General features: G+C 44.8%; 2 protein-coding genes across 5 annotated transcripts; one reads left to right on the forward strand and one right to left on the reverse strand.

Annotated features, from left to right (window-relative positions):
- Positions 1 to 17,624: 17,624 nt before the first annotated feature.
- Positions 17,625 to 20,983, forward strand: naxe (NAD(P)HX epimerase). Of its 3 annotated transcripts, none has more exon segments than NM_001303738.1 (7): positions 17,625 to 17,814; positions 18,168 to 18,354; positions 18,562 to 18,670; positions 19,021 to 19,131; positions 19,333 to 19,443; positions 20,228 to 20,375; positions 20,488 to 20,975. In NM_001303738.1, coding segments are annotated over 6 exon segments (849 nt in total). In that variant the 5' UTR covers positions 17,625 to 17,814; positions 18,168 to 18,184; the 3' UTR covers positions 20,688 to 20,975.
- Positions 20,984 to 20,998: 15 nt separating this feature from the next.
- On the reverse strand, positions 20,999 to 26,372 carry scn1bb (sodium channel, voltage-gated, type I, beta b). 2 transcript variants are annotated; one of them, XM_034294812.1, is made up of 8 exons: positions 26,047 to 26,372; positions 24,719 to 24,946; positions 24,426 to 24,592; positions 23,823 to 24,060; positions 23,508 to 23,649; positions 23,182 to 23,195; positions 21,793 to 21,867; positions 20,999 to 21,574 (listed from the first exon to the last, which is right to left on the reverse strand). In XM_034294812.1, the coding sequence occupies exons 2-7, from the start codon at positions 24,765 to 24,767 to the stop codon at positions 21,851 to 21,853; spliced, it is 627 nt and encodes a 208-aa protein (XP_034150703.1). In that variant the 5' UTR covers positions 24,768 to 24,946; positions 26,047 to 26,372; the 3' UTR covers positions 20,999 to 21,574; positions 21,793 to 21,850. The 2 variants fall into 2 exon arrangements, with proteins under 2 accessions (XP_034150703.1, XP_010865695.1); XM_010867393.4 differs by lacking the exon at positions 23,182 to 23,195 and having other exon boundaries at positions 26,047 to 26,370.
- Between the last annotated feature and the right edge of the window lie 1,549 nt (positions 26,373 to 27,921).

The following is a 27,921-nucleotide window of genomic DNA, read 5'->3' on the forward strand; positions in this document are numbered from 1 at the left end:
ATTATAGCACCAAATGTAGCAAGCGATAAAAGAACAGACATTATCAAACCTTTCCACTGGCCGAACATCGAGGTCAGCCATTCCTCCAGCGGATTATCTATCCCCGAATGCTCATATGCGACCCCTTGACATAGTCCAATTCAATTCCCCAAATTTCCGCAAACAGGTGTCCTCAGGTGGGGTCGCGAACCTCTTCGCTGGGGGAATGAAGACCCGATGCCAACCTGGGAAACCTGTAACAACACACAACACACATCATTATTCCACCAATGCCCATATACCATTTCATTGTACTATCATCTCCCCAGACCTTTCTCTGTAACCCTGTCATCTTGGTACGAGTGGTAGGAGCCACTCGGTGTCCTATACCCCCTTTTGTTACAGTATTCTTCAGTTCCTTCCCCTAAGAGTCTATTCCCCTGGCGCCGCCCTTTGTCTCCTTCACACGCTCGTAGTCCCGCCGTGTCCTGGGGTCCGCTCCTGGCACCGGTCCGGCTGGTGCTGATCCTCCTTCCGTCCTTCCGATGAGGTCCGTCAGCGACCTCCCTGGCTCCTGCGTTGGTGTACACTGGCTCCAATGGTACCAGGTCTCTCCTTTGTCCCTCAGGCGGACCGCATGGCTCGTTCTCTCCACCACCTGATGAGGACCCGTCCACCTTGGCTCCGACCACTTTCGCTTGATGACCTTCAGCAACACCCACTCCGCCTGGGGCAGGTTCTGGTCCAGCGGGTGCAGGTCCCTCCGTTCTCCGACTCTGTTGGTGAATTCTGAAACGAGAGCTCGCAATTCATCAAAATACACTCTGTGATCTTTGGGCCACTTTTCCCCTTCCGGAACCGCAGGCCCCGCGGCTGGTCCTGGAAACTGTCTCCCCGTCAGCAGCTCGTATGGGGTGAACCCAGTGGTCTGATTTAACGAGCATCGAATCGTCATGAGTGCCAGTGGTAGTGCATCCACCCAGTTCAATTTAGTCTGCGCACATATCTTAGCCAACTTGTTTTTTAAGTTTTGATTCATCCTTTCTACCTTTCCCTGGGACTGTGGATGGTATACAGTGCCAAAAGCATGTTTTAGGCCCAATAAGCTCTCTACCTTCTGTAAATCACTGTTCTTAAAATGAGTCCCATTGTCTGACCTGATTTTCTCTGGGAAGCCGTGTCTGGGAATGTACTGGTTCACTAAACACTTGATCACTGTCTGACTGTCCTCCCTTCTTGCTGGCCAGGCTTCTGGCCACCCTGTGAACATGTCCACACACACTAACATGTAGTGGCACCCCGTACAGTTTCCCCCATGTCCGTGTAGTCTATAACTATCTCTTGTCCAGGTCTCGTCGTCATGGGGAACGCACCCATCTCAGGTTTGATCGTCGGTTTTGGATTGTGGTGAGTGCAGATGGTGCATGTCCTAGTGTTGTTACGTACCATATCTACCATAAACGGGTGCCACCAATGGCACAAGTTCCTCAACATCTGTGCTGGCCCAACATGGCCCAACCCATGGGCTTCTGCAAATTTATCTCCCCGCCTGGCTGGTGGAAGTATTACTCTACCATCTGGCCCTCTCCAGAGCCCGCTCGTCTCTGTTGCTCCTCTCTGTTGCCAAATTGTTTTCTCTTGTGGGGAAGCCCCCTTTTGATGTCTCACTAGCTCCTCTCTCTCAGGGCCTTCTCCCCACCCCACTTCCTCTTCTGCTCTTACCACCATCACTCGCGGAGTGTACCCTGCTGCCTGTTTTGCTGCTGTGTCTGCCGCTTGATTTCCCTGAGCTATTACATTATTTGAATTATCGTGTCCTTTGCATTTTATGATGGCTACCTTTTCGGGCAGGTCTAGGGCCTCGGCTAGTTCTCTCATCTCTGCCTCGTGTTTAATCGGTTTGTCTCCTGCTGTTCTAAACCCAGCTTTTAACCACTGTCCTAGCTCCACGTGCGCTGTGCCTACTGCGTATGCCGAATCCCTGGGCCTGCCTGAGGGCCTCTATCACTGCTCTCACTTCTGCTCTCTGGGCTGATTGCATCCCCTGGAGCCTCTCTGCTTTCAGTGTGACTAAACCCTCTGGTGTTAGTTTCACTACCGCAAACGCCGACCTCAGCCCGTCTTGTTCGTGTCTGAAACAGCACCCATTAGTGAAGAAGTCCTCTGCCCTCCTCCAACACCCCTGTGGGCCACAAACCATTCAATGTCACATCCAACCCTTCCTCTGCCTCTGGTTTGTGTGGGTATTGGGGCAGCCATATGGGCTCTCCCGGTCTGATTTTAAAGGTGACCGGTGGGCAATCGGTGAGCCCCACGTCCGTGGGACCCTTGGACCACAGTGAGTCAAGTAACTCATTAAGTCTGGCCATGGCTACAGGGTGATCCATCTTTTCCCTCCCATGATCCCGAGTTATCTCCCTTCGCTCTAAATATACCCAATCCGTCCCTGGTGCCTCTAACCGATATGTCTTACAGCTGGGTGAGTACCATACGTTTGGCGCCTGAGTGAGTGTCCAATCAGTGCATTCAAGCGCCCTTTTAACCATGGGCCCCAGGTCTTTTGCTTGGAGTTTAGGATGCAGGGCCAGTGACACATGCGGGACGGACTCCTCCACCATCATGTACCACTGATCCTGCTCCTCTGTCAACTGTACATCTGCCGCTACCCCTTCAGGGCCTACATATATGAATTTAGACCCGACCTGCCAAGTGTCCCCACACATTACATCCCCAAACCCCTCTCTATACACCTCATCGCCCTGCCGATCATAAAATAGGGTTACATGTGGGGGGTCTGGCGGAGGAAAGTACGGCTCGAGGAGGGAGATCCATGGCCTCCACTTGAAGTACTGGGACAAAATACCCTGTTTGTCCGGCTTTTCCGGTATCAATAGTCCCCAGTATATCTCTGCTATTTCACCCTTCACCGGTTGTACCAGGTACTGCCCTTTGCGTGTGGTTTCAGGTCCGCACACCGCCGTGGTTTCAGGTCCGCACACCGTCTGGTAACGTGACAGTTAGTCCATCTGGAGAACATAAGATATTAGTTTTATCAACAAGTCTCTCCCCAATAAGTTCACTGGTGTGTTTGCCAACACCACATATGGATGGCTGAGGGCCTGTTTACCCAGTATCGTTTTAAGAGGAAATGTCACTGGCAAAGTCTGTCCCAGCCACACAGTGGCACCTGTGTCAACCAGAAAGGGGAAGTCCTTCCCGTCGACATTCAGGGACAGCATAGGGTCTGCCTTTCCCCCGCTGTCCCCTCTCCTCCCTGTAGACCGTCATGCCTGGTCCCACCCTCCCTCATTCGAGAGTGGGTATTGTCCAGGTGCACTAGGTGGTGGGACGGCGTGTGGGTTGGGAACTGGAGCTGCCCCTTGGTTTGGGTATCCTCTGCCCCTTGCAGTGTTCTGTGGGCACTCTCCGGACCAGTGGTTCGGGTCACCACACGCAAAACAGGCTCCGTATGGGACTTGGGCTCCTGGAGCCCCTCTGCCTCTACCCTGCCCCCTCCCCCTACCATAACCTCCCCTCGGAGTCCCTGGTCGATAGGGCGCGGTGAATGCCCCCCGGCCACTGTGGGGTTGGGGTGTCCATGTGGGAACAGGGTATAAATCGGGTGTGTCAGGTTCTCCCGAGCCTAGGGCTGCCATCTGTCTGTGTTTCTTTTTCCCTTCATTGTACCTCACTTTGGCTTCACCCAGCTGTAAGCGCAACAGGTTCTCTTTCAGTTCCTGTATCTGTTTGTCTTTCTCTGTCTCCTCATCTTTAGCCCTCTGTAAATGATGCACTGTGTCTTTCCCATACGTGTGATTCACTACCCGGCAAGTCAGGATTTGCCATCATTGCCTCTTTTATTTTCTCTGGAAGTCCTTCTAAGACCGCCCTTCTAAACCACTCCTGCTGCAGACCTCCCTTCCCCGGGTGGTGCCCTGTGTGTTTGGCCCATGTTTCTTTACATACTTCTAGATACTGTCTAGGGTGTTGCTCTTTTTCCCAAGGTAACTTGGGCATCGGGGCCCCAGCGGGCAAGGGAAATCGTTCCCTCAGGGCCGTGGCTATGCGCCCGACCACCTGACTGAAAGGGGTGTTTTCAGGGCTCCGCCTAGTGGCGGCCCCTTTTACTATCTCAGTCATAGCCTGGGCGGACACGGCTCGGGCAGCTACTGCCCTCCAGTCCCCCAGTGCCAACATTTGACCGGCTGTGAGTTTATCAAATTGTGACAACCATAGTCCACCTCCCTCTCCCATCGGGGGGGGGGGGGGTAATTTATCTACCAGTGCCTATACGTCTCCCAGCCCCAATGGTTTATATCGCGGTTCGCCGCCTCCCACTCTAAAGAGAGGCAGTTGAAACCCTGCACAACCAACTTCCCCTGCTTGTGACCGCATATACATTTTATTTTGAGTCCTTTGAATCGATTCTACTGCGTCATGGTGTAGTTTTTGTTCTGGTGTGGGCGAACGCGGCAGAGGGTATACATCTGCGTCTCCCTTACTCCCATCTCCACTAATGTCTTTGTCAGGGTCTTCGTCTGAGTCAGTCCATCTCCCCACTGCTTGCCCTGTGAGTAACACCCGTCCTCTATGTGAATTTCTTTTTTTCTGCCTAGTTTTTGTCCTTCTCACTGTGTCACTATCGTCCGACCCCGACCCCGACTTTGAGTCCTCACCTAACCTGCCTTTAGTACGGCCTGATCTTTTCTTTCTGGCCCCTGTAATCTCATCCTGTTTATTCTCTCCTAGTTGTCTCTCCTTCTCGCTCCTCTCCTCGTACCTCCCGTACTCTCTCTCTGCCCTTAAATCCTACGGTTTCACCTCCCCCTCAGTGTCTGTCTCGCTCTCTGACTCCGCCTTCCTACTCAACTGTCTCTTATCTTGCTTTCCTGTGAATATAATGGTGCACGCTGTGTACCAAGCACCACCGGGTCATCGTCATATGCTGGGGGTTCTATCTCTCCTCCCTTTTTCTCCTCCTTAATTTTCTGTTCCTTTTTCTCTTTGTTCAAATGGTCTACGCCCTGACACCACACTGCTAATTTACACCATTCTTTTCTGTGCTTTTCCCATTCCTTCTCCTTTTCTCTTTATCTCCCTCTCTTGACCAAATTTGCGGTTTCCTTCTTGTCTCTAACTCTATCTCGATTTTTGGAACAATCCTTCTCCTTAACATGTAATGGTCTCCTTTCCTCCATCCTTAATCCTGCCTCACTCACCACTTGTCGCAATTTCTCCTTTATCCCTTATTTTTCTTTCTGAATTGGGTCCATCCTGCCTACAACCGTCATTACATTTGCCACCTGTATCCCCAATTGTTTCCACTTTCCCGTACCTGGACCCCACCCATCGTCATCAACTTCTCTCTCAAATTCCCCGTCCATTTCTCCCTGACTTACGTTACTGTGAGTCCCAGACTCAGAATGATTAACAAATGATTAACGGGTCCCTGACCCAACACTTTTGGGACTTGAACCCAGTTCTCTTATAAAAAATTCGGGTTCGAGTTCCAAACTCCCTGGGCCTCTAACCCAGCTGAACGTGAACCTTTACACACAATAAATATTTCGAGGTGCCCCTAAGTCCTCGGGCCTCTAACCCGACTGGTTGCCAAGACTCTAACTCGCAACTCTCCACCGTCCCCGTCGGGAAGTGGCGTACGGTAGTCAACCCCAGAACCAATACCAATTGCCTCGCCCTCCTGAATTTAAACCAGTACCCCACTACGTTTTCCACAGGTTCACAATTTAGTTCACAGCCAATATGCAGATTTAGATATAACAGGCTCTGCTTACCTTTCTGATGCGCCGGCGCTGGAACCTGTGAATCCCGTGTAGATTAACTGGACCAGATCGAATTCCTTCTCCTTTTTCCAATCCCGGACCGAGCCCCCAAAATTGTTGAAGTCAACACTTCCCCGAGTTGGTTTATTGGAAAGGAGAATAAAACACCAGGAGTCAGGTCAATTATCATACCGTATATTCCGTTTATTACAAAAGCTTTTGGAGACAAGGTGTCGCCGCACAATGTCTAAGGATCAACAGTCAAAACATCATTTTATACTTCCACTACGCCCAAAAGATAGAGGCGTTAAGTTACAAAGCAAGTGTGCCATTGGCCCAATCCCAGTTCTATTCCTTATAAGAATAACTACAAGTATCCCTTTGCCCCCATTGTGGCTTCTGTGTTGTCTGTCCGACTATGTGTGTGTGTCTCTAACCTGTGTCCTGTTTCTCAAAAAACAGACATACTAAATCTTTCTCTCCCCGGCAACCGCTTGAACAGGGTTTCCTATTCTCCTACTTGCACCTTCCGTTTTAGCTCATATTACAAACAGTTAATATTTTCCTTCATTGCTTACAACAGTTCACAACAGTTCACTAACTTATACAATCAATATATCTACAACACCAAGAAATTTCTTCACACTGAATATTGCAGATTCAGTCTTCCCAGTCTGGTGCAGGTCTACAATTTTGTTTCTGGTGTCCTTTGACAGCTCTTTGGTCTTGGCCGTAGTGGAGTTTGGAGTGTGACTGTTTGGAGTGTGACTGTTTGACTGTCTGATTTTACTGGGCCGTTATTTCTCTTATGCTTTACAATATTCACAACTTTTTTAGGCAAAGAATTTAAAACGCTGGGGCCATCTGAATAACAGATTAGTTAATTTAAAACGTTGGGTTATTTAAAATGAAAAGCTTGACACCATCGTACATCTATCGCAACTGACTGGACATCTCTTTACCCGAATGACCCAATGTCAAAAAAGCAATAAAATAGGTTGGTAAACAGGTCTCCAAAATAGTTATTATTCTCTCTTTACCGTTCAGTCATTTGTTGAAGAACTCAAGAAAACGTCTCTCAAGAAAACACTCTCGCCAATTCTAAAAGTATTTTGCTCCTTCAACACATTAACCCTCGTGTCGACTTCCCGGACCCTAGCGTAGCCCCGGGGGTCAGAAAGACCCGCCGACGGACATCCGCCGGCCCGGGCCCTTGGGTACCTAAAGACCCACCGGTAGCCTGCGCGCGCTCCCCTCCGCCTCGGGGGTCTCTCTGACACGAGAAGAGGTTTCGCCGCTCGCATTGCCTTAGGGTCTCTCTGACACAAGGGTGTCCCCCGCTCGCATTGCCTTCGGGTCTCTCTGACACGAGAGGAGGTTTCGCCGCCGGCATTCCCCTCCGCCTTAGGGTCTCTCTGACACGAGAGGAGGGTTCCCTCCGCCTTAGGGTCTCTCAGACACGAGAGGAGGGTAGCCGCTCGCATTGCCTTCGGGTCTCTCTGACACGAGAAGAGGACCCCGCTGGTGTTCCCCTCTGCCTTAGGGTCTCTCCGACACAAGGGTGTCCCCTCCGCCTCGGGGGTCTCTCTGACACGAGAGGAGGTTTCGCCGCTCGCATCGCCTCCGGGTCTCTCTGACACGAGAGGAGGGTTCCCCGCTCGCATTGCCTTCGGGTCTCTCTGACACAAGGGTGTCCCCTCTGCCTTAGGGTCTCTCAGACACGAGAGGAGGGTCCCCCTCTCGCATTGCCTTCGGGTCTCTCTGACACAAGGGTGTCCCCTCTGCCTTAGGGTCTCTCAGACACGAGAGGAGGGTCGCCGCTCGCATTGCCTTCGGGTCTCTCTGACAGAAGGGTGTCCCCTCTGCCTTAGGGTCTCTCAGACACGAGAGGAGGGTCCCCCTCTCACATTGCCTTAGGGTCTCTCTGACACAAGGGTGTCCCCTCTGCCATAGGGTCTCTCAGACACGAGAGGAGGGTCGCCGCTCGCATTGCCTTCGGGTCTTTCAGACACGAGAGGAGGGTGCCGCTCGCATTGCCTTCGGGTCTCTCAGACACGAGAGGAGGGTCCCGCTGGCGTTCCCCTCTGCCTTAGGGTCTCTATGACACAAGGGTTTCCCCTCTGCCTTAGGGTCTCTCAGACACGAGAGGAGGTTTCGCCGCCGGCGTTCCCCTCCGCCTTAGGGTCTCTCTGACACGAGAGGAGGGTTCCCTCCGCCTTAGGGTCTCTCAGACACGAGAGGAGGGTCGCCGCTCGCATTGCCTTCGGGTCTCTCTGACACAAGGGTGTCCCCTCTGCCTTAGGGTCTCTCAGACACGAGAGGAGGGTCCCCCTCTCGCATTGCCTTAGGGTCTCTCTGACACAAGGGTGTCCCCTCTGCCTTAGGGTCTCTCAGACACAAGAGGAGGGTCGCCGCTCGCATTGCCTTTGGGTCTTTCAGACACGAGTGGAGGGTCGCCGCTCGCATTGCCTTCGGGTCTCTCAGACACGAGAGGAGGGTCCCGCTGGCGTTCCCCTCTGCCTTAGGGTCTCTATGACACAAGGGTGTCCCCTCTGCCTTAGGGTCTCTCAGACACGAGAGGAGGGTTGCCGCTCGCATTGCCTTCGGGTCTCTCAGACACGAGAGGAGGGTCCCGCTGGCGTTCCCCTCTGCCTTAGGGTCTCTATGACACAAGGGTGTCCCCTCTGCCTTAGGGTCTCTCAGACACGAGAGGAGGTTTCGCCGCCGGCGTTCCCCTCCGCCTTAGGGTCTCTCTGACACGAGAGGAGGGTTCCCTCCGCCTTAGGGTCTCTCAGACACGAGAGGAGGGTAGCCGCTCGCATTGCCTTCGGGTCTCTCTGACACGAGAGGAGGTTTCGCCGCCGGCGTTCCCCTCCGCCTTAGGGTCTCTGTGACACGAGAGGAGGTTTCGCCGCTCGCATCGCCTCCGGGTCTCTCTGACACGAGAGGAGGGTTCCCCGCTCGCATTGCCTTCGGGTCTCTCTGACACAAGGGTGTCCCCTCTGCCTTAGGGTCTCTCAGACACGAGAGGAGGGTCCCCCTCTCGCATTGCCTTCGGGTATCTCTGACACAAGGGTGTCCCCTCTGCCTTAGGGTCTCTCAGACACGAGAGGAGGGTCCCCCTCTCGCATTGCCTTCGGGTCTCTCTGACACAAGGGTGTCCCCTCTGCCTTAGGGTCTCTCAGACACGAGAGGAGGGTCCCCCTCTTGCATTGCCTTCGGGTCTCTCTGACACAAGGGTGTCCCCTCTGCCTTAGGGTCTCTCAGACACGAGAGGAGGGTCCCCCTCTCGCATTGCCTTCGGGTCTCTCTGACACAAGGGTGTCCCCTCTGCCTTAGGGTCTCTCAGACACGAGAGGAGGGTCGCCGCTCGAATTGCCTTTGGGTCTTTCAGACACGAGTGGAGGGTCGCCGCTCACATTGCCTTCGGGTCTCTCAGACACGAGAGGAGGGTCCCGCTGGCGTTCCCCTCTGCCTTAGGGTCTCTATGACACAAGGGTGTCCCCTCTGCCTTAGGGTCTCTCAGACACGAGAGGAGGGTCGCCGCTCGCATTGCCTTCGGGTCTTTCAGACACGAGAGGAGGGTTCCCCGCTCGCATTGCCTTCGGGTCTCTCTGACAAAAGGGTGTCCCCTCTGCCTTAGGGTCTCTCAGACACGAGAGGAGGGTCCCGCTGGCGTTCCCCTCTGCCTTAGGGTCTCTCTGACACAAGGGTGTCCCCTCTGCCTTAGGGGTCTCTCAGACACGAGAGGAGGTTTCGCCGCCGGCGTTCCACTCTGCCTTAGGGTCTCTCAGACACAAGGGTGTCCCCTCTGCCTTAGGGTCTCTCAGACACGAGAGGAGGGTCGCCGCTCGCATTGCCTTCGGGTCTTTCAGACACGAGAGGAGGGTTCCCCGCTCGCATTGCCTTCGGGTCTCTCTGACAAAAGGGTGTCCCCTCCGCCTTAGGGTCTCTCAGACACGAGTGGAGGGTCGCCGCTCGCATTGCCTTCGGGTCTCTCAGACACGAGAGGAGGGTCCCGCTGGCGTTCTCCTCTGCCTTAGGGTCTCTCAGACACGAGAGGAGGTTCAGCCGCCGGCGTTCCCCTCTGCCTTAGGGTCTCTCTGACACAAGGGTGTCCCCTCTGCCTTAGGGTCTCTCAGACACGAGAGGAGAATCGCCCGCCCGTCCCGGAGGAGGACGAGGACGACGAGGAACAGGAGGAGGACGAGGAAAAACGGGAGAACGTGCCAGAGGAGTGCTCTGAAGCGATGCCCGGAGCCGCCAGGTGCACCGCGAAACAGGTTCTAGAACGGATGTTGGCGAATCGCCGGCCCGTCCCGGAGGAGGACGAGGAGGACGAGGAACAGGAGGAAGCGTCAGAGGAAGAAGACAACCAGGAACACGAGCCAGAGGACGAGGCCTCGTCCTCCTCCTCGTCGGACCAGGAACAAGAGCGATACGCTCCCGAGGCGGAGAGAGATACGTTCCGCCCGACACCCGGTTACTATCATCATGATCATCATCGTCATCAGACCAGGCAACATTCTTCCAGTTTTCAACTGTCAAATTTTGGTGAGCTCGTGCAAATTGTAGCCTCTTTTTCCTATTTGTAGTGGAGATGAGTGGTACCCGGTGGGGTCTTCTGCTGTTGTAGCCCATGCGCCTCAAGGTTGTGCGTGTTGTGGCTTCACAAATGCTTTGCTGCATACCTCGGTTGTAACGAGTGGTTATTTCAGTCAAAGTTGCTCTTCTATCAGCTTGAATCAGTCGGCCCATTCTCCTCTGACCTCTAGCATCAACAAGGCATTTTCGCCCACAGAACTGCCGCATACTGGATGTTTTTCCCTTTTCACACCATTCTTTGTAAACCCTAGAAATGGTTGTCCGTGAAAATCCCAGTAACTGAGCAGATTGTGAAATACTCAGACCGGCCCGTCTGGCACCAACAACCATGCCACGCTCAAAATTGCTTAAATCACCTTTCTTTCCCATTCTGACATTCAGTTTGGAGTTCAGGAGATTGTCTTGACCAGGACCACACCCCTAAATGCATTGAAGCAACTGCCATGTGACTGGTTGATTAGATAATTGCATTAATGAGAAATTGAACAGGTGTTCCTAATAATCCTTTAGGTGAGTGTATATATATATATATATATATATATATATATATATATATATATATATAAAAATGCATGTCACCCAATGTTTGCGGGCCTGGTGGACCCACAACTTTATTGGGCCATACAACATATCCATAAATATGTCAAAATACTTAGGCCTAATAGATGTTGACAAATTCAAAAAAAGCTCAGTCCATGATGAACATGAACCTAATATACAGTATCTCACAAAAATGAGTACACCCCTCACATTTTTGTAAATATTTGATTGTATGTTTTCATGCGACAATTGTGAAGAAATTACACTTTGCTACAATATGAAGTAATGAGTGTACAGCTTGTATAACAGTGTAAATTCAATGTCCCCTCAAAATAACACAACACACAGCCATTAATGTCTAAACCTGGCAACAAAAATGAGTACACCCCTAAGTGAAAATGTCCAAATTGGGCCCAATTTGTCAATATTTTGTGTGGCCACCTTTATTTACCAGCTCTGCCTTAAACAGATTTACGAGTAACCCTCTAATCCACCGGTGCCGGTCAAGGATGTCTCCTATTCAAACACCAGATCCCCCTTGGCATCTTTAACTAGTAACTCATTCATACATGTATAGGATGACCAAGAATACATCAGTTCAAGAATTTCCACAACAAGACCTATTTGATGCAATGTGCGGCGTATGGTCTGAGCACTGACAGGCTGACCCCCCACCCCTTCAACCTCTGCAGCAATGCTGGCAGCACTCATATGTCTTTTTCCCAAAGACAACCTCTGGATATAATGCTGAGCATGTGCACTCAACTTCTTTGGTTGACTGCAGTAGGTATGCATACCTAATTCTCCAACTGCTTTTCTGTTGAATCAATATTGACACTACAGTAATGTAGATACTGATAGATAGTGAGATATAAAAAAATTGTTGTTTAGAAAGATCAATTCCTGTAAATTTTCAGAATCTGAAAATGGAAATCTAAAGGGCGTACCCTTGACAAAGAAGGTCAGTGAACAAAATGCAAGTGGTTTTTGAGGTCCATGTCATCTGAATTGAAAGCTATTATACACCGTTCATGTGAATTAGGTGATAGAGTTGTAGCAATGCATGTAATTTTAAAATAAAATCAAGATAATGAATTCGGGAAAAAGAAGAGGTGTACCTTTCAGAATAGAGGTAATGGGAAACAGCACACTTGTTTGTAGATCTCTAACTCATATGGATAGTGAGCTATTAAAAAAATGTCATTTAGAAATATAAATACCTGTACATTTTCCAAATTTGAAAATGGCTAATTTAAGCAGCGTACCCTTGACTAGGAAGGTCAGTGAACAAAATGCAAGTTGTTTTAGAGGTCCATATCATCTGGATTTGAAGCTATTAAAAATAGTTAATGCAAATGATGTAATAGAGTTGTAATAATGCATGTATTTTTTAAATGAAATATACAGTGAATTTCGAAAAAGGTTGTAGCTTTCAGAAGAGGTATAGTAACACAACACACTTGTTTGTAGATCTATAACTCATATGGATAGTAAACTATTAAAAAATAGTCACTTAGAAATATAAATTCCTTTAAATTCACTGAAATGGAAAATGGCAAATCTAAGGGGCATACCCTTGACAAGGAAGGTCAGTGAACAAAATGCAAGTGGTTTTAGAGGTCCAAGTCATCTGGATTAGAAGCTATTAAAAGAAATTAATGTCAATTAGTTTGAGTTGTAATAAAGAATGTATTTATAAAATTAAATACAGATAATGAATATTGATAAAAGAGGTGTACCTTTCAGAAGAGAGGTAAAGGAACAGACCACACTTGTTTGTAGGTCTCTAGCTCATGTGGATATTGAGCTATTAAAAACGTATTGTATAGAAGGATCAATTCTGATATAATCACTGAAATGTAAAAGGGCAAATCTAAAGGTCAGTGATCAACATGCAAGTGGTTGTAGGTGTATATGTCACCTCTATAAGAATCTATTAAAACATGTAATATATAATACCTAACAACTGAAATATATGTAGAACATTTTATTGTTGTTTAATAACACAAAAAGTGTCTGTACCTATGATTTTCCTTTACAGGGGCAGGTATTATTAGTTTGACACAAAATAAAAGATATTTGTTAGTCACATTGAATCATCGGTATTGCACTTTTAAGACGGTCCCTAAACTATTGAACAGACATTCGACAGCGTTTTTTGGCTCTGCTAAACGAAAAGTTCGATTTTCTATAAAATCAAAGTGTGTACCTTGCTCTCTACCCTAATCCAGTTGTATATATTCAACTGTCGTCTTTGTATGATTTTTTTTGGAAGAGGTATTGACGATCGAACTCCGAATATCAAACATAAAACTGCAACTGCAGCTAGATGCCTCATTATTTCAGTCATTGCGATCAAAAAGTTTTACACTCCAGTACAATAGGTGGCGGTGTATGGTCTCGATCTAAGTAGCGTCATGCTGGCAACATTAGAGATTCCGTAGCAACAATAAAACTTCCAGTTTTCGGATTTAGCGTTCAAAATAGAAGTCCGCGGTAAAACGCGATTTTAATAATATTAAATGTATCTATTTTGACACTTTGCTTAGTGTATATTGTAAAAATGTGAGTGCATAGAATAATTATATTTTTAAAAAATCAAGGGGGACTGTGTATTTGTAATTGTTGCTGGCATTTTACTCCACCCATCCTAGATCATATTGGCAACAATGTAATTCAAAGGATATGAAATAAATATTGTCCTGTACAGAAAAAAAACTATACTATATGTTGCAGTGAATGTATTGTAGGAAATATCAAGGTGACTATAGAGTAAATATATGCAAGAAATCAAGGGGAACTGTGTATTTTCCAATGTTGCTGGCATTTTACTCCACCCATTCTATTGGCCACAATGTACAAACCCGATTCCAAAAAAGTTGGGACACTGTACAAATTGTGAGTAAAAAAGGAATGGAATAATTTACAAATCTCATAAGCTTATATTTAATTCACAATAGAATATAGATAACATATCGAATGTTGAAAGTGAGACATTTTGTAATGACATGCCAAATATTGGCTCATTTTGGATTTCATGAGAGCTACACATTCCAAAAAAGGTAGGTAGCAATAAGAGGCCAGAAAAGTTAAATGTACAGATAAGGAACAGCTGGAGGACCAATTTGCAACTTATTATGTCATTTGGGAATATGATTGGGTATAAAAAGAGCCTCTCAGAGTGGCAGTGTCTCTCAGAAGTCAAGATGGGCAGAGGATCACCAATTCCCCCAATGCTGCAGTGAAAAATAGTTGAGCAATATCAGAAAGGAGTTTCTCAGAGAAAAATTGCAAAGAGTTTGAAGTTATCATCTACAGTGCATAATATCATCCAAAGATTCAGAGAATCTGGAACAATCTCTGTGCGTAAGGGTCAAGGCCGGAAAACCATACTGGATGCCCGTGATCTTCTGGCCCTCAGACGGCACTGCATCACATACAGGAATGATACTGTAATGGAAATCACAACATGGGCTCAGGAATACTTCCAGAAAACATTCTCGGTGAACAAAATCCACCGTGCCATTCGCCATTGCCGGCTAAAATTCTATAGGTCAAAAAAGAAGCTGTATCTAAACAGGATCCAGAAGCGCAGGCGTTTTCTCTGGGCCAAGGATAATTTAAAATGGACTGTGGCAAAGTGGAAAAGTGTTCTGTGGTCAGACGAATCAAAATTTGAAGTTCATTTTGGAAAACTGGGACGCCATGTCATCCGGACTAAAGAGGACAAGGACAACCCAAGTTGTTATCAGCACTCAGTTCAGAAGCCTGCATCTCTGATGGTATGGGGTTGCGTGAGTGCGTGTGGCATGGGCAGCCTACACATCTGGAAAGGCACCATCAATGCTGACAGTTATATTCAAGTTCTAGAACAACATATGCTCCCATACAGACGTCGTCTCTTTCAGAGAAGACCTTGCATTTTCCAACATGACAATGCCAGACCACATACTGCATCAATTACAATGTCATGGCTGCATAGAAGAAGGATCCGGATACTGAAATGGCCAGCCTGCAGTCCAGATCTTTCACCCATAGAAAACATTTGGCGCATCATAAAGAGGAAGGTGCGACAAAGAAGACCTAAGACAGTTGAGCAACTAGAAGCCTGTATTAGACTTGGACAACATTCCTATTTATAAACTTGAGCAACTTGTCTCCTCAGTCCCCACACGTTTGCAGTCTGTTATAAAAAGAAGAGGGGATGTCACACAGTGGTAAACATGGTCTTGTCCCAACTTTTTTGAGATGTGTTGATGCCATGACATTTAAAATCAACTTATTTTTCCCTTAAAGTGATAAATGTTCTCAGTTTAAACATTTGATATGTCATCTATGTTGTATTCAAAATAAAATATTGAAATTTGAAACTTCCACATCATTGCATTCTGTTTTTATTAACAATTGTACAGTGTCCCAACTTTTTTGGAATCGGGTTTGTAACTCAATAGATATGAAATATATATTGCCCTATAAAAAAAACCTGTTCTATACGCCGCAGTGAATGTATTGTAGGAAATGTCAAGGAGACTCGATACAGTGATTATATGCAAGAAAAATCAAGGTTCACTGTGTATTTGCAATTGTTGCTGGCATTTTACTCTGCCCATCCCATTGGCCACAATGTAACTCATCATCATCATCATTTTCTTCCGCTTACCCGGGGCCGGGTCGTGGGGGCAGTAGTCTAAGCAGAGATGCCCAGACTTCCCTCTCCCTAGACACTTTCTCCAGCTCTTCCAGGGGGACACCGAGGCGTTCCCAGGCCAGCCGGGAGAAATAGTCCCTATAGCGTGTCCTAAGTCTTCCCCGGGGTCTCCTCCCGGTGGGACGGGACCGGAACACCTTACCAGGAAGGCGTTCCGGAGGCATCCGAAACAGATGCCCAAGCCACCTCAGCTGACCCCTCTCGATGTGGAGGAACAGCGGCTCTACTCTGAGCTCCTCCCGGGTGACCGAGCTTTTCACCCTATCTCTAAGGGATTGCCCAGCCACCCTGCGAAGAAAGCTCATTTTGGCCGCCTGTATCCGGGATCTTGTCCTTTCGGTCATGACCCAAAGCTCATGACCATAGGTGAGAGTAGGAACGTAGATTGACTGGTAAATCAAGGGCTTCGCCTTGTGGCTCAGCTCTTTCTTCACCACGACAGACCGATACATCGACCACATTACTGCAGAAGCTGCACCGATCCGTCTGTCAATCTCCCGTTCCATCCTTCCCTCACTCGTGAACAAGACCCCTAGATACTTAAACTCCTCCACTTGAGGCAGGCACTCTCCACCAACCTGAAGTGGGCAAGCCACCCTTTTCCGACTGAGGACCATGGCCTCGGATTTGGAGGTACTGATTTTCATCCCCACCGCTTCACACTCGGCTGCAAACCGTCCCAGTGCATGCTGAAGGTCCTGGTTTGAAGGGGCCAACACGACAACATCATCTGCAAAGAGCAGAGACGAAATCGTGTGATCCCCAAACCTGACACCCTCCGGCCCCTGTCTGCGCCTAGAAATTCTGTCCATAAAAATTACGAACAGAACCGGCGACAAAGGGCAGCCCTGCCGGAGTCCAACATGCACTGGGAACAAGTCTGACTTACTGCCAGCAAGACAGACCAAGCTCTTAGCCAAGGACCCAGGACCCCATATTCACGAAGCACTCTCCACAGGATGCCGCGAGGGACACAGTCGAATGCCTTCTCCAAATCCACAAAACACATGTGGATTGGTTGGGCAAACTCCCATGAACCCTGTAGAGGGTATAGAGCTGGTCCAGTATTCCACAGCCCGGACGAAAACCACACTGTTCCTCCTGAATCCGAGGTTCTACTATCGGCCGAATTCTCCTCTCCAGTACCCTGGCATAGACTTTCCCGGGGAGGCTGAGAAGTGTGATCCCCCTATAGTTGGAACACACCCTCTTAAAAAGAAGAAACCTTACATTTTTTGTAGATGGCAGTGTTGCTTTTATTTTCCTATATAGTTTGCTTTTGGTTTTTAAGTCTGTGTGTTTTGTTTTAGTACATTGTACAACTAGCTCTAGGGAAAATGTATCTCAAAAATTACAGAAAATCTATATGCTGCAGTGTATTGTAGGAAATGTTCAGGAGCCTCTATTTTGTTTATATAGGGCAATATATATTTCATATACAGTAATTTGCATTGTGGCCAATGGGATGGGCGGAGTACAATGCCAGCAACAATTGCAAATACACAGTGCCCCTTGATTTCTTGATTTTCCACTCTATAGAGTCTCCTTGACATTTCCTACAATACATTCACTGCAGCGCATAGAATAGTTTTTTCTGTATGAGTCAATATATATTTCATATCCATTGAGTTACATTGTGGAAAAAGAGGGTGTGGAAATATTACGTTGTTAGATGTAACACACCATTCACCATGATTAGACAGGGTTGTCTTACTCTACACATTCTCCTGAACATTTCCTACATTGCTTTCTCTTCGGAATATTCAATAGTTAATGAGCTATGGGGCAATATTTATTCCGTATTCAGTCATTGGCATTGTCTGAATTTTGCCCTTGGAACGTGTTTTAATACCCACTTTTTATCGAAATTACTCTTAAATATGATCATATTTGAATTGTTGTCAATGTTTTGAGAGGTACATTTTCTTAAACAATTCATAAACTCAATATATCTCCGTTTTGAAATAATATGTTGGTCTCTTTTATTTTGAAAAATTCCAAATATTCGTGACCGAAAGTGTTTCTTTAATGTTGCTCACAGACGCTGATTGTTTATTTGATGTTTATGTGAGACGCCGTAACGAAGAGCAGCAGTCACACGAAACCAAAACCAATAAACTGTAGATTGTAACAATTGACTCGTAAGTTGTGCGCACTTGCATTATATTGAATACTCTATCATCTCTCAAAATATTTGAGGTCAGTTTGACGCTTTCGTTGTTACGTATTTTATGTAAATATGTTATTTAGATGTTGTGTTGCCGAGTTGTTTTTTGTAAGTGTGAATGTTAGAAAGTTTTATGTTACTTAACGTTTGAGCGAGGGAGAACCAAGCTCACATGTACTTTGCAGAACGTCTCAAATTTGTGCTCTAACCTACCGTATTGCTTATTCTCTAGCCTAACATGTTTCCCATTACGTAAGGAGTTAGCAGTAGAGCTGAAACTAAGGCTGGCTCCCAGGCAATACCAACAGTTGAACTAATTAAACTTCATGGTACAAGACTTTGTTAAATGAGGCTGTGTCACTGAAATGTGAATGTCTTCCTCAAGGTATTTCAGCTACTTGAATGTTGAATCTGCATGCTCTGTTTGGCATTGGGTTCCTTGTGACATCACAGGCAACCAGAGTCCTAACCCACAGGGGAACATGTCCACTGGTCAGTGGGACGAATATTCAAAATAAGGAGTGTTTCCTTCGACAAGCATCCAACATGGCCCAGTCCATCAAATACCTTGGGTAAATAATATGGATTACTGTGTTTATTGTTATTTGCAAATGTGTTATTATTGTGAAATTTACAGTCAATTTCCCTTCCCCTCGCAGTGTCCACCTGCATGCGTGTATGTGAGCCTGTCTGTATGTTTCTGCCTGTGTATTTGTATACTGTGAGTCTGTGTGAACCCTGACCCATATATTTACATTATCTTCTGTCTTTATCCCTAGACAGGAGGAGGCACAGCATATTGATGAGGAGTTGTTCACTGAGTATGGTTTCAGTGTAGACCAACTCATGGAGCTGGCAGGGCTCAGCTGTGCCACAGCTATTGCTAGGGTGAGGCAAGGCTTTTTATCTATAGGAGTGTATCTTACAAAGACTGATGCAGCCCAAGGTGTTGTAAGATGGTGGCATCCACAGCTGTGGGATGTTCAGGACTGAAACATCTAATACACTGTAGAATTATTAGAAAAAAATATCTTAAAGTGAAAAGAATGCCTAAAATGGCATTTTTGTGCTGTTTCAGAAATATGGAGTTTTTCCTGAAAGAACAATGTTCCATATTCAAACCCATGCTGCAGTAGAAAATGTGCACCAGCAGCAGCTTAGACTTCTGAACCACAGTGTTCGTAGTAAAGGCAGTTAAGCTGCCTTTTTATTCACTTACTGGCTTTCCTTTCTTCCAGGCCTACCCAACCAGCTCTCTGGTCAGAGCCAGACCCTCACTGCTTGTAATTTGTGGACCAGGTAACAATGGAGGAGATGGACTGGTCTGTGCCAGACATCTGAAATTCTTTGTGAGTTCCTAATCTTTCATCTGACATCATTCCAACTATCAGGGCATGGACTAGCAGTTAGAAAACTTTATTTTTATAAAAAGACACCATTCTTATTAAAGGCTTATATATTAAATTATGTTGAGATTTGTCCAAAATTGTGACTGCCATAAATAGGCAATCAGATGTTGCTATTATGACGCACTTTGTTTTTACCTACAGGGCTATGAACCCACAGTACTATACCCAAAAAGGCCAAACAAACCGTTGTTCCAGGGCCTGACCACCCAGTGTGAGAAAATTGACATCCCTTTCTTGACTGAGATGCCAGAGGTATTAGTGAGCCATGCTTTGTCAAACCCGTATGAATCCTGTATTCTTAGATGTCCAGAGAGTTACAAAAAGCATGATGAATTAGTTAGCCAGCTCACACTGACAAGCGAAGGGAAATACCTATTGATTTGTTTGGTTAATTTCTTGAATTCAAGACCTGTGGTTCCCAAACCTCAGTTATTCCATGTATTTAATCTATTACAGAGCTAGCACATTTGATAAAATTTGTCTGCTTACTGGTAAACCAGCTATTTCACAAAATAGTCATTATGTCAGTTGTTTTTAGCCTACACAACATGGGTAAATAGAAATGCACCACGGCAGTCAATTTTAGCATCTACTAGCAAATATTTTTTCAAGGTCAGTGTAGAAATATCAGACAAGGGAAATCTAGTTGATGTATCAGTCTTAAAGTGTGTGTATTGTATGTACAGTGGATATAAAAAGTCTATACACCCCTGTTAAAATGCCAGGTTCTTGTTATGTAAAAGAATGTGACAAAGAAAAATAATGTCAGAACTTTTTCCACCTTTAATGTGACCTATAATGTGAACAATTAAATTGAAAAACAAACAAAATCCTGGCATTTTTACAGGGGTGTGTAGACTTTCTGTATCCACTGTATATGATGCTGTGCTAATGCAAACTGTAACAGGATGCTTATGCAGTAATGTGTTTTTATGTTGTGATTCTATGTATAGTCTGTATGCCTGGAAAATAGTTATTTTATTTCCAATAAGGCTAAACCTGTTAAAATAATGGTTAAATAAAATGCTCCTCTTAGGCAGTGGTGATCGATGAGGCTTACCACCTGGTGATCGATGCCATATTTGGCTTCAGCTTCAAGGGTGCGGTGCGGGAGCCTTTTAGCTCCATCCTGGATGTGCTGAAGAAGATCACTGTACCCATAGCTAGTATCGATATCCCTTCAGGTTAGTGGGCCTCTAACTAATTTCACCCTCAAATATAAGCGAATATATTATTTTACACTTAATAGTTGAGTAAAAGTACCTGTTCTCCAAAACCATATTATATCCTCTTCAGGTTGGGACGTGGAGCAGGGCAGCACAGATGGACTCCAACCTGACATGCTTATTTCCCTGACTGCACCTAAGAAGTCAGCAACTCACTTCCAAGGACGCTACCATTATCTGGGGGGACGTTTTATCCCTCCTGCCCTGGAGAGGAAGTACCAGCTAAACCTACCCCAGTACCCCAGTACTGACAGTGTGTATCAGCTATAGTAGTGCCAACCAGTGGTGAAATGGTTCCAAATTATGTGGGTAAAACAAAGGTTGTGAGTGAAGTAACACAACACCACTATATACCATGCGTTTACATCCACCTCCAACTGTATAGGAAAAGGGCTGTGCAAGCACACTTGGGGTTTGAGAAGTTATTGATGTCAGTTAATCCATTATGACAGGAAAGGTTATATCTACATTTGAATCTTTTGCTGTTGCATTTAAAATCTTCTGGTGAATTCCTATGAACAGCTGTTATTCAAATGTCAAAAATTAAAAGCTCAGTATAAAAAATGGTAAGCTCAATCTTCTGATTTTTTTTATGATAAAAAAAAGTTTAAATCATCACGAACATTTTAAGCCTGTGCCCTGAATGTACATATAGCAAGACTAATCGAACTTAGAGGATTGTCTATCCTAGCTGATCACATTATATTGTAAATACATTTGAATCTCAGTACATTTTATGATGGTTGTGCATAATCTGTGAGAAATACAATACAACCGATGGAGTGGATGGATTGATTAATACATTGTGACAATGCTTTCCTGATAACCATTCAGTCAGACTCATTGTCCCACAACACCTCTTAATATATGTGTACACTTTAGACAGATATAACATTACATCCGAAAAAGAATACCTCAGTGCTGGATTAGTTATTCATTAGCTGAATTATATACATGCTTTTGTGTGTTATACATACAGAGGTGCTGGTATCATGCTACTCTCAAAGTGATGTCATATTACATCTAATAAAGTTATTACAGGTAAGGTAATAAAGACTCGGAGAGTGTCGATACTGTATGTCTTCGGGGTGTTTTCATGCGATCCACGAGGTCGTACAGGTTTCGTGGCCAGTCCATAGATGGGACCCCTTGAATACCTGTAAGCAAAAATCAATTGTGTATCCTGTGAGGTCAAGGACAGTGTCAAACCTTCTATAAGAATGTCCTCTGCACTCTTTGTATCCCATACATATCCCATGTTGTGTAATTAACCTAATTGTTTGAACGTTTTGCTTTAAATTGAAGCACTTTTATCCAAAGTAATTAGTGTATATATTTTCAGACTGATCTTTTGCTCGCTGTTTTCATGACATACCTGGATTATTCTGCCACTTGTACCCCTGCACAGTTATCTTTACTCTCTGAAGCTATAGCTAGATATTCTGCATTCCTGAAAAGGAGAAATATAGAAATTGTTAGAATATCATCATCTGCTATTACCTAACAACATCAGAGATCTTTTCTTCCTGACCTTCATTCCTCTATCCATAGATCAATCTACATGTCTAATCATTCTAGCTACTCTGATCATCATTTCAACCATCCAAAATGATTGTTAAGTCTATTCCACTCTTTCTTTTTACATCCATCCTATATCCTACATCCATTCATCCATCACTTCCATCCTTTATCCTTCCATTAAGCCATTCATCTTAAGACACACTGCTTTAAATAATAGCAAAGCAAGCATTGTCAGCTGAGCTAACATCCAATATGATACAGAACATTTACTTTTAGGCAGAGGCTGCGGATCCGTTGGTTTTTAACCGCTACAATTTTTTTGTGGTACTCACCCTACAGATTTTCACAGTGAGTTGTAATTTTCCCTTTTAAAGGGCGATTCCAACTATGCACATTTAACTATTTGATCTCACTAAGTTTCATGTGCATTACAACATATTTTTATGTACATTTTGTTTTTAATTATGGTAGGCTACAGTGTATAGAGTTTAGTAAAACTTCACTTCTGTCTTTTGTTTGATTACAAAAACATATTTTCCAAGTGGCACACTTGTGGTGGCCACATGAGATAAAAACATGACTGTTTGTACAATCATCAAGAAATTAGGTTTTGACCATGTGTTGTTTTTGTTATTACTGTAGTGATATTATATTTGGTTATATTTATGTGTTATGTCATTTTGTATGTTTTAGTTAGATGCCAGTTAGAGTTGTCTGCTTTGCCAGTAGCTAATGGGTATCCAGTGTAGCCAGCTCTCTACACTGGAGACTGTGCTAAAAGTGGACAATCTTGCACATGCTCAGAAGCATCATGACCTTCAGCTGCTGGGTAGAGAGGCCCATAAATGTAGGATCCGCAACCACTCCAGCTTGTAATGCCTATTCAGTTGTAATGGCCATTCAGCAAACATCATTGCTTGCAACTGCTGCGCTTTTGCCAAACAGCTCCCCAGCCTCAACCTGCTTTTGGTTCGGTTCTTCTGTAGATGTACAGGGTGTAAGATACTCTCTTCCCAGCCAATAGGATGGATTTAAACATACATTAATAAGCACTTGCCCCACATGGGTAGCACCCCACAGAGCAGAGCCTAAAGTGTGCATTATCATACACATTTTCTATGCAATAAAATTGTCAACAGAAAACAGAGTTCTCCTGACACAACCATATTGAACTCACAACAACGAAGAAACCTAATTCTAAAACTGCTGAAGCAAGCAAACAAAGATTCTTCTGGAAATTTACCTTCTTTGGCTTTTCTAGAGAGTGGCAAATGTGACGATTGCGGGTCACAAGGATGGAAAGAGCAAGACAGAGAATGGGAGCGACAAGGAAGACGAAGAGAGAGCGAAAGACAGACAGGGGAGTACAGGGAGAGAATATTGAACAAGGGGGAACTGGGGATCTAGACTTACTCAGCACTATGAAAGAGAGAACATAAATAAACAAGATGGACAAGTACAGAGCAGACAAGGGTGGACAGGGAGATCATAAAGGGCAAAGTTATTGACGAGGGCCTAAAGCGAAGGATACAGCTGCAGGAGGGGAAGTAGGGTTACAGTTTTACTCACGCGCTTTCTCGTAATGCTTCCTCTCCTGCAGCTGAGATCTTTCTGAAACAGTATACCATCTCTATGTAGAGCCAAGCCTGTAGCCCGATGATGGACACGTACATCATCACCTCTGAGACTATGGAAGCTGTCCCTCTGGTGGCTGAAGAGAGAGTGTGGGGGGAGTCAAAGTACTTAAAAAGTAACCCTGAGGCTTTTACATAACACTTAAGCACACCCAAGATGAATTTCAATTCACAGGTTTCCACAGAATTGGAATGGTTGACATGACACCCATTACATACTAAAGAGTTTATTCATGTTGTAATACTGAACCTTTAGCCACCACCGTAAGGTGCACAACCTTGCTGACAGTGGTCTGGTATTCATAGAACTCGTATGTCAGGAGCCGGTGGAAGTGACAACTGTAGGTGCCCGAGTCGTTGTAGGTAACGTTGAAGAGGTAGATGGACGCATCCTGTATGTCGTTACTTCTCTTACTGCCGTTCCAATCCACACGGTCCTCGAATCGCTCATCTACAATGTGGGCGCCCTCCTCATCGTATGCATATATCTAATGGCACAATGACATCTGGGTTGTTCCTTTGGCACTAAAGATCTGTCTGTTTTACATGATTGTTGCCCGTAGCTTGGAAAAACAAAGATAAAGGGTGCAACTCTGTAAAGTGACATGATTGAAAGCCAATCTGATGTCCCAGTGGCCCTTGTGATCTTTGGAGGTGTGAAATATCAAATACACACAGCACTCTGCCATAACCGCAGGTTAGTGTTTTTTGGATTACGGCCAAAAGCACTGGCATGCACCAGGCTTTAAAATATTCCATAAAGTTTCACTAGAGGAAACACAACCTTTACCCTAAAAAAAATATAGTTTAAGTTGGACAACTAAAATAATCAGAATTTATCTCAGAAACTCACATGAGCAAAGTCAGCCTCCCCTTTTGCCCTGAAATACCAGTTGACTGTGGCAGAAGCCTCCACCTCGGGCCTCGCCTTACACGAGATGCAGCCCAGCTTGAAGCCTTTGCCAGCTACTGCCTCTGTGTCTGAGTCCACTTCTGCACAGGCCCCATGGCACAAAGACACTATTGTTTACAGGAGAAATTGCATTAGTGCTTAATATTTTAATTTAGAAATAGACACCTTCATATTTCATCCACATATTTATAGACACACAAGATCCAAACACAAAGGCGGTAAACTCCACTTACCAAAGAGGGAACCAAGCAGAGACAGGAGCATTAGCCACACAGCAGACATTTCCTTGGGCGTAATACAGCAAAAAAAAAAGAACAAATCCTAGGGCTGAGAAGCCTCCCAAGGGATATAAAATATCCCAAAAGTCTCTGATCACTTGACAGTAAGATATTTATTTGAGATCTTAAACAGAAAGCAAAGTAAAAAATCGTAGGGACTGAAGTTGCTTCCTCCGAAATAACCTTAGAAAAAAACAAAAATAGGAGTCCCAACACCTTCAGTAATACATTTGACTTGTGTTAAATTCCTCTATCCAACACTTACTATACAATAATACTGTCATTTAGCAGATGTTTTTATCCAAGGCAAACAATGCATGCGTTTACTCACTAGTGGTTCTAGGAACTTAAAGATACCATTTCTTGGGACATGCTGTTAGTACCATGTACTTCTCTTCAAACAGAATAAAGAACTATTGCATTCATTAAGTGACAACAGGCTACTGTTTTAATTAGCTTTTTCATGCACACTGAAGATACATGCACATATTACCAATATTTTTTGCTATCCTATAAATATGTTTTAGCAAGACTGGAGATTGACTATTTGTGCCTTTCAGTGAATGTGTATACAATTCATCACCATTAAAGTACACATTGATATTCTAGTTGGCCTAGGAGAGACTTTCTACAAAACAAGCTGAACACATAATAGTACCACTGAGTGTTATAAAGTAGGCATATATCGGAAAGATCACTGCAGCTAATTTCTAGTATATTTTGAATACATTTCAATCTAACTAAAGTGCTTTTTTAGCATACACAAATTAACAACATTGCTTACAGTGGTTTATTGCGAAATTGATCTTAATCTGATTTCTGCTAATATAAAATGTATTAATCCCGCGACCTGATAGCGGTCACCATCGTCCGTTCTTTGGTGTTTTAGATCTTTGTTGACACACACCAACACATCTATGCCCGCAAGCCTTAATACAAAAAAACACGTAGCTATTATTGTCTAATAGGTTATTGATACTAACGGTATCATTTACTTAAAATAATTGTCCTACTTTAAATCATAATTCACCACCGAAGACGGCATATTTTGTAAATGTGCTTATATAATCGTGATGACGTTTATTATTTCAATTATCTTTCGACCCTTTATTTAAAATGGCATGCCACTGCATAGGATACATAAATAATGAATTGCATATCATGCAAAATAAGGCCTGTAGGCAAAAAAAATACCGAAACGATTGTATTTCTTAGGAACAATGGTAACGTGTTATTGCGTTATTTGGTATAAATTATGAGATCTTGCATTGTCTAACTCTCACATTTTACTGTCCTGATCGTTGTCGCTTCTGAAAAAAAACTCCGTATCGTGATTTGTCCTTCTTCCGGGGCTGAGGGATGCAGGTTCTCCTGTCCTGACGATGGATCAAAACATTATTTAAAAAAGCGCAACATTTTTAGTGGCACATTTTTTTCCATCCATGGAATGACCCTAAATTTGCAGGCCTAAAATAAAGGTTTCTCCCGGGCTTGCATGGTGAATAAAACAACCTTCTCGCTTCGTGCCGTGCGTTATTTTTTACTGCAGTGCATCTCACTGCAGCGTCCTCCAAGCTGAGCATGACATTGGGAGGTGCCAGGCGCACGGCGTTATGTGAAATCAGCATCTCTTAGCGACATCAGGCGGTCTAAAGGGTCCAGCTTGTTCAAAACACTTCAAAATAAAAGTAATCGGTTTACTTCAACTCAATGTCACAAAATGTAGTCAATTTGGTAAGTTTCGAGATTCGTTATTTGTCAGATACTCTCCCGCTTTTTTAAGGAGGAACTAAGGCTTGTAATGTTCTAGGGGTTATTTCTAAACACTCTACTAAAGTATTTAAATGAAAGAAAATTATGTAGCTTACATGAAAAACACAATTGTTTTTCTGAAAAAAATGTTTAAAAAAGGATAACATTTAGAAGTCCTAGGAAATATATGGGGTCTTCAAACCCATTGACTTTCTCCCCATTTTGTTATATTTTGTGTTATAGATTTAATTTATAATTGATCCACACACCACCATGCACAAGAAAGCTGTTTCTAGGCTTTGAATTTGTAGTCCGTTACAGATGTCTGTCAACACATCCATCCATCCATCCATCTTCTCCCGAGTATCCGGGGCCGGGTCGCGGGGGCAGCAGTCTAAGCAGAGATGCCCAGACTTCCCTCTCCCTAGACACTTTCTAGCTCTTCCGGGGGGACACCAAGGCCTTTTATTGTGGCCACCCTAAGGCACACCTGTGCAGTAATCATGTTGTCTAATTAGCATCTTGATATGCCACACCTGTGAGGTGGATGGATTATCTTGGCAAAGGAAAAGTGCTCACTAACACAGATTTAGACAGATTTGTGAACAAAATTGTGAGAGAAATAGGCCTTTTGTGTACATAGAGAAAGTCTTGGATCTTTGAATTCAGCTCATGATAGATGGGGGCAAAAACAAAAGCGTTGCATTTATAAATTTTGTTCAGTGTATTTAATTTATAATACCTCATAACAAAACAAAAACATTTTGTGACAAAAAAAACACTAAAATATCTTGTGTACTGAAGTATTCAGACCCTTCATTAAGCACTTTGTAAAAGTGCCTTTGGCAGCAATCAGATTCTTAAGTAGGCCTCTACCACTTTTGCATATAGGGATTTGGTCTGTTTGTCCAATTCTACTTGCAGATCTTCTCAAGAACAGTTCAATTGGATGGGGAGCATCGGTGAAATGCAATCTTCAGGTCTCCCAACAGTTCAATTAATTTCCTGTCCAGGCCTTGGCTGGGCTACGAAAGGACATTCACAGACTTATCTCAAAGCCATTCCAGCATTGCCCTGTCTGTGTGCTTCAGGTTGTTGTTGTGCTGAAAAATGTATCTTCTCTCCAGTCTGAGGTCCTTCAAGAACCATGTAATATAACTGTTCAATGTCTTCACCAGATCTACGCCTTGACACAATCACATGTATGGATTATCTCGGCAAAAGAGAAGTGCTCACTAACACAGATTTAGACAGATTTGTGAACAATATTTGAGAGAAATAGGCCTTTTGTTTACATAGAGAAAGCCTTATATCTTTGAGTGTTGTGTTTATAATTTTGTTCAGTGTAGTACAAGGGAGTAGTGCAACAAGGTCCCTAAGAGGCAGTACTAACCGGTGGGCTGGTG

This window comes from Esox lucius, chromosome 10, assembly GCF_011004845.1.
Source record: "Esox lucius isolate fEsoLuc1 chromosome 10, fEsoLuc1.pri, whole genome shotgun sequence".
Lineage (NCBI taxonomy): Eukaryota > Metazoa > Chordata > Actinopteri > Esociformes > Esocidae > Esox > Esox lucius.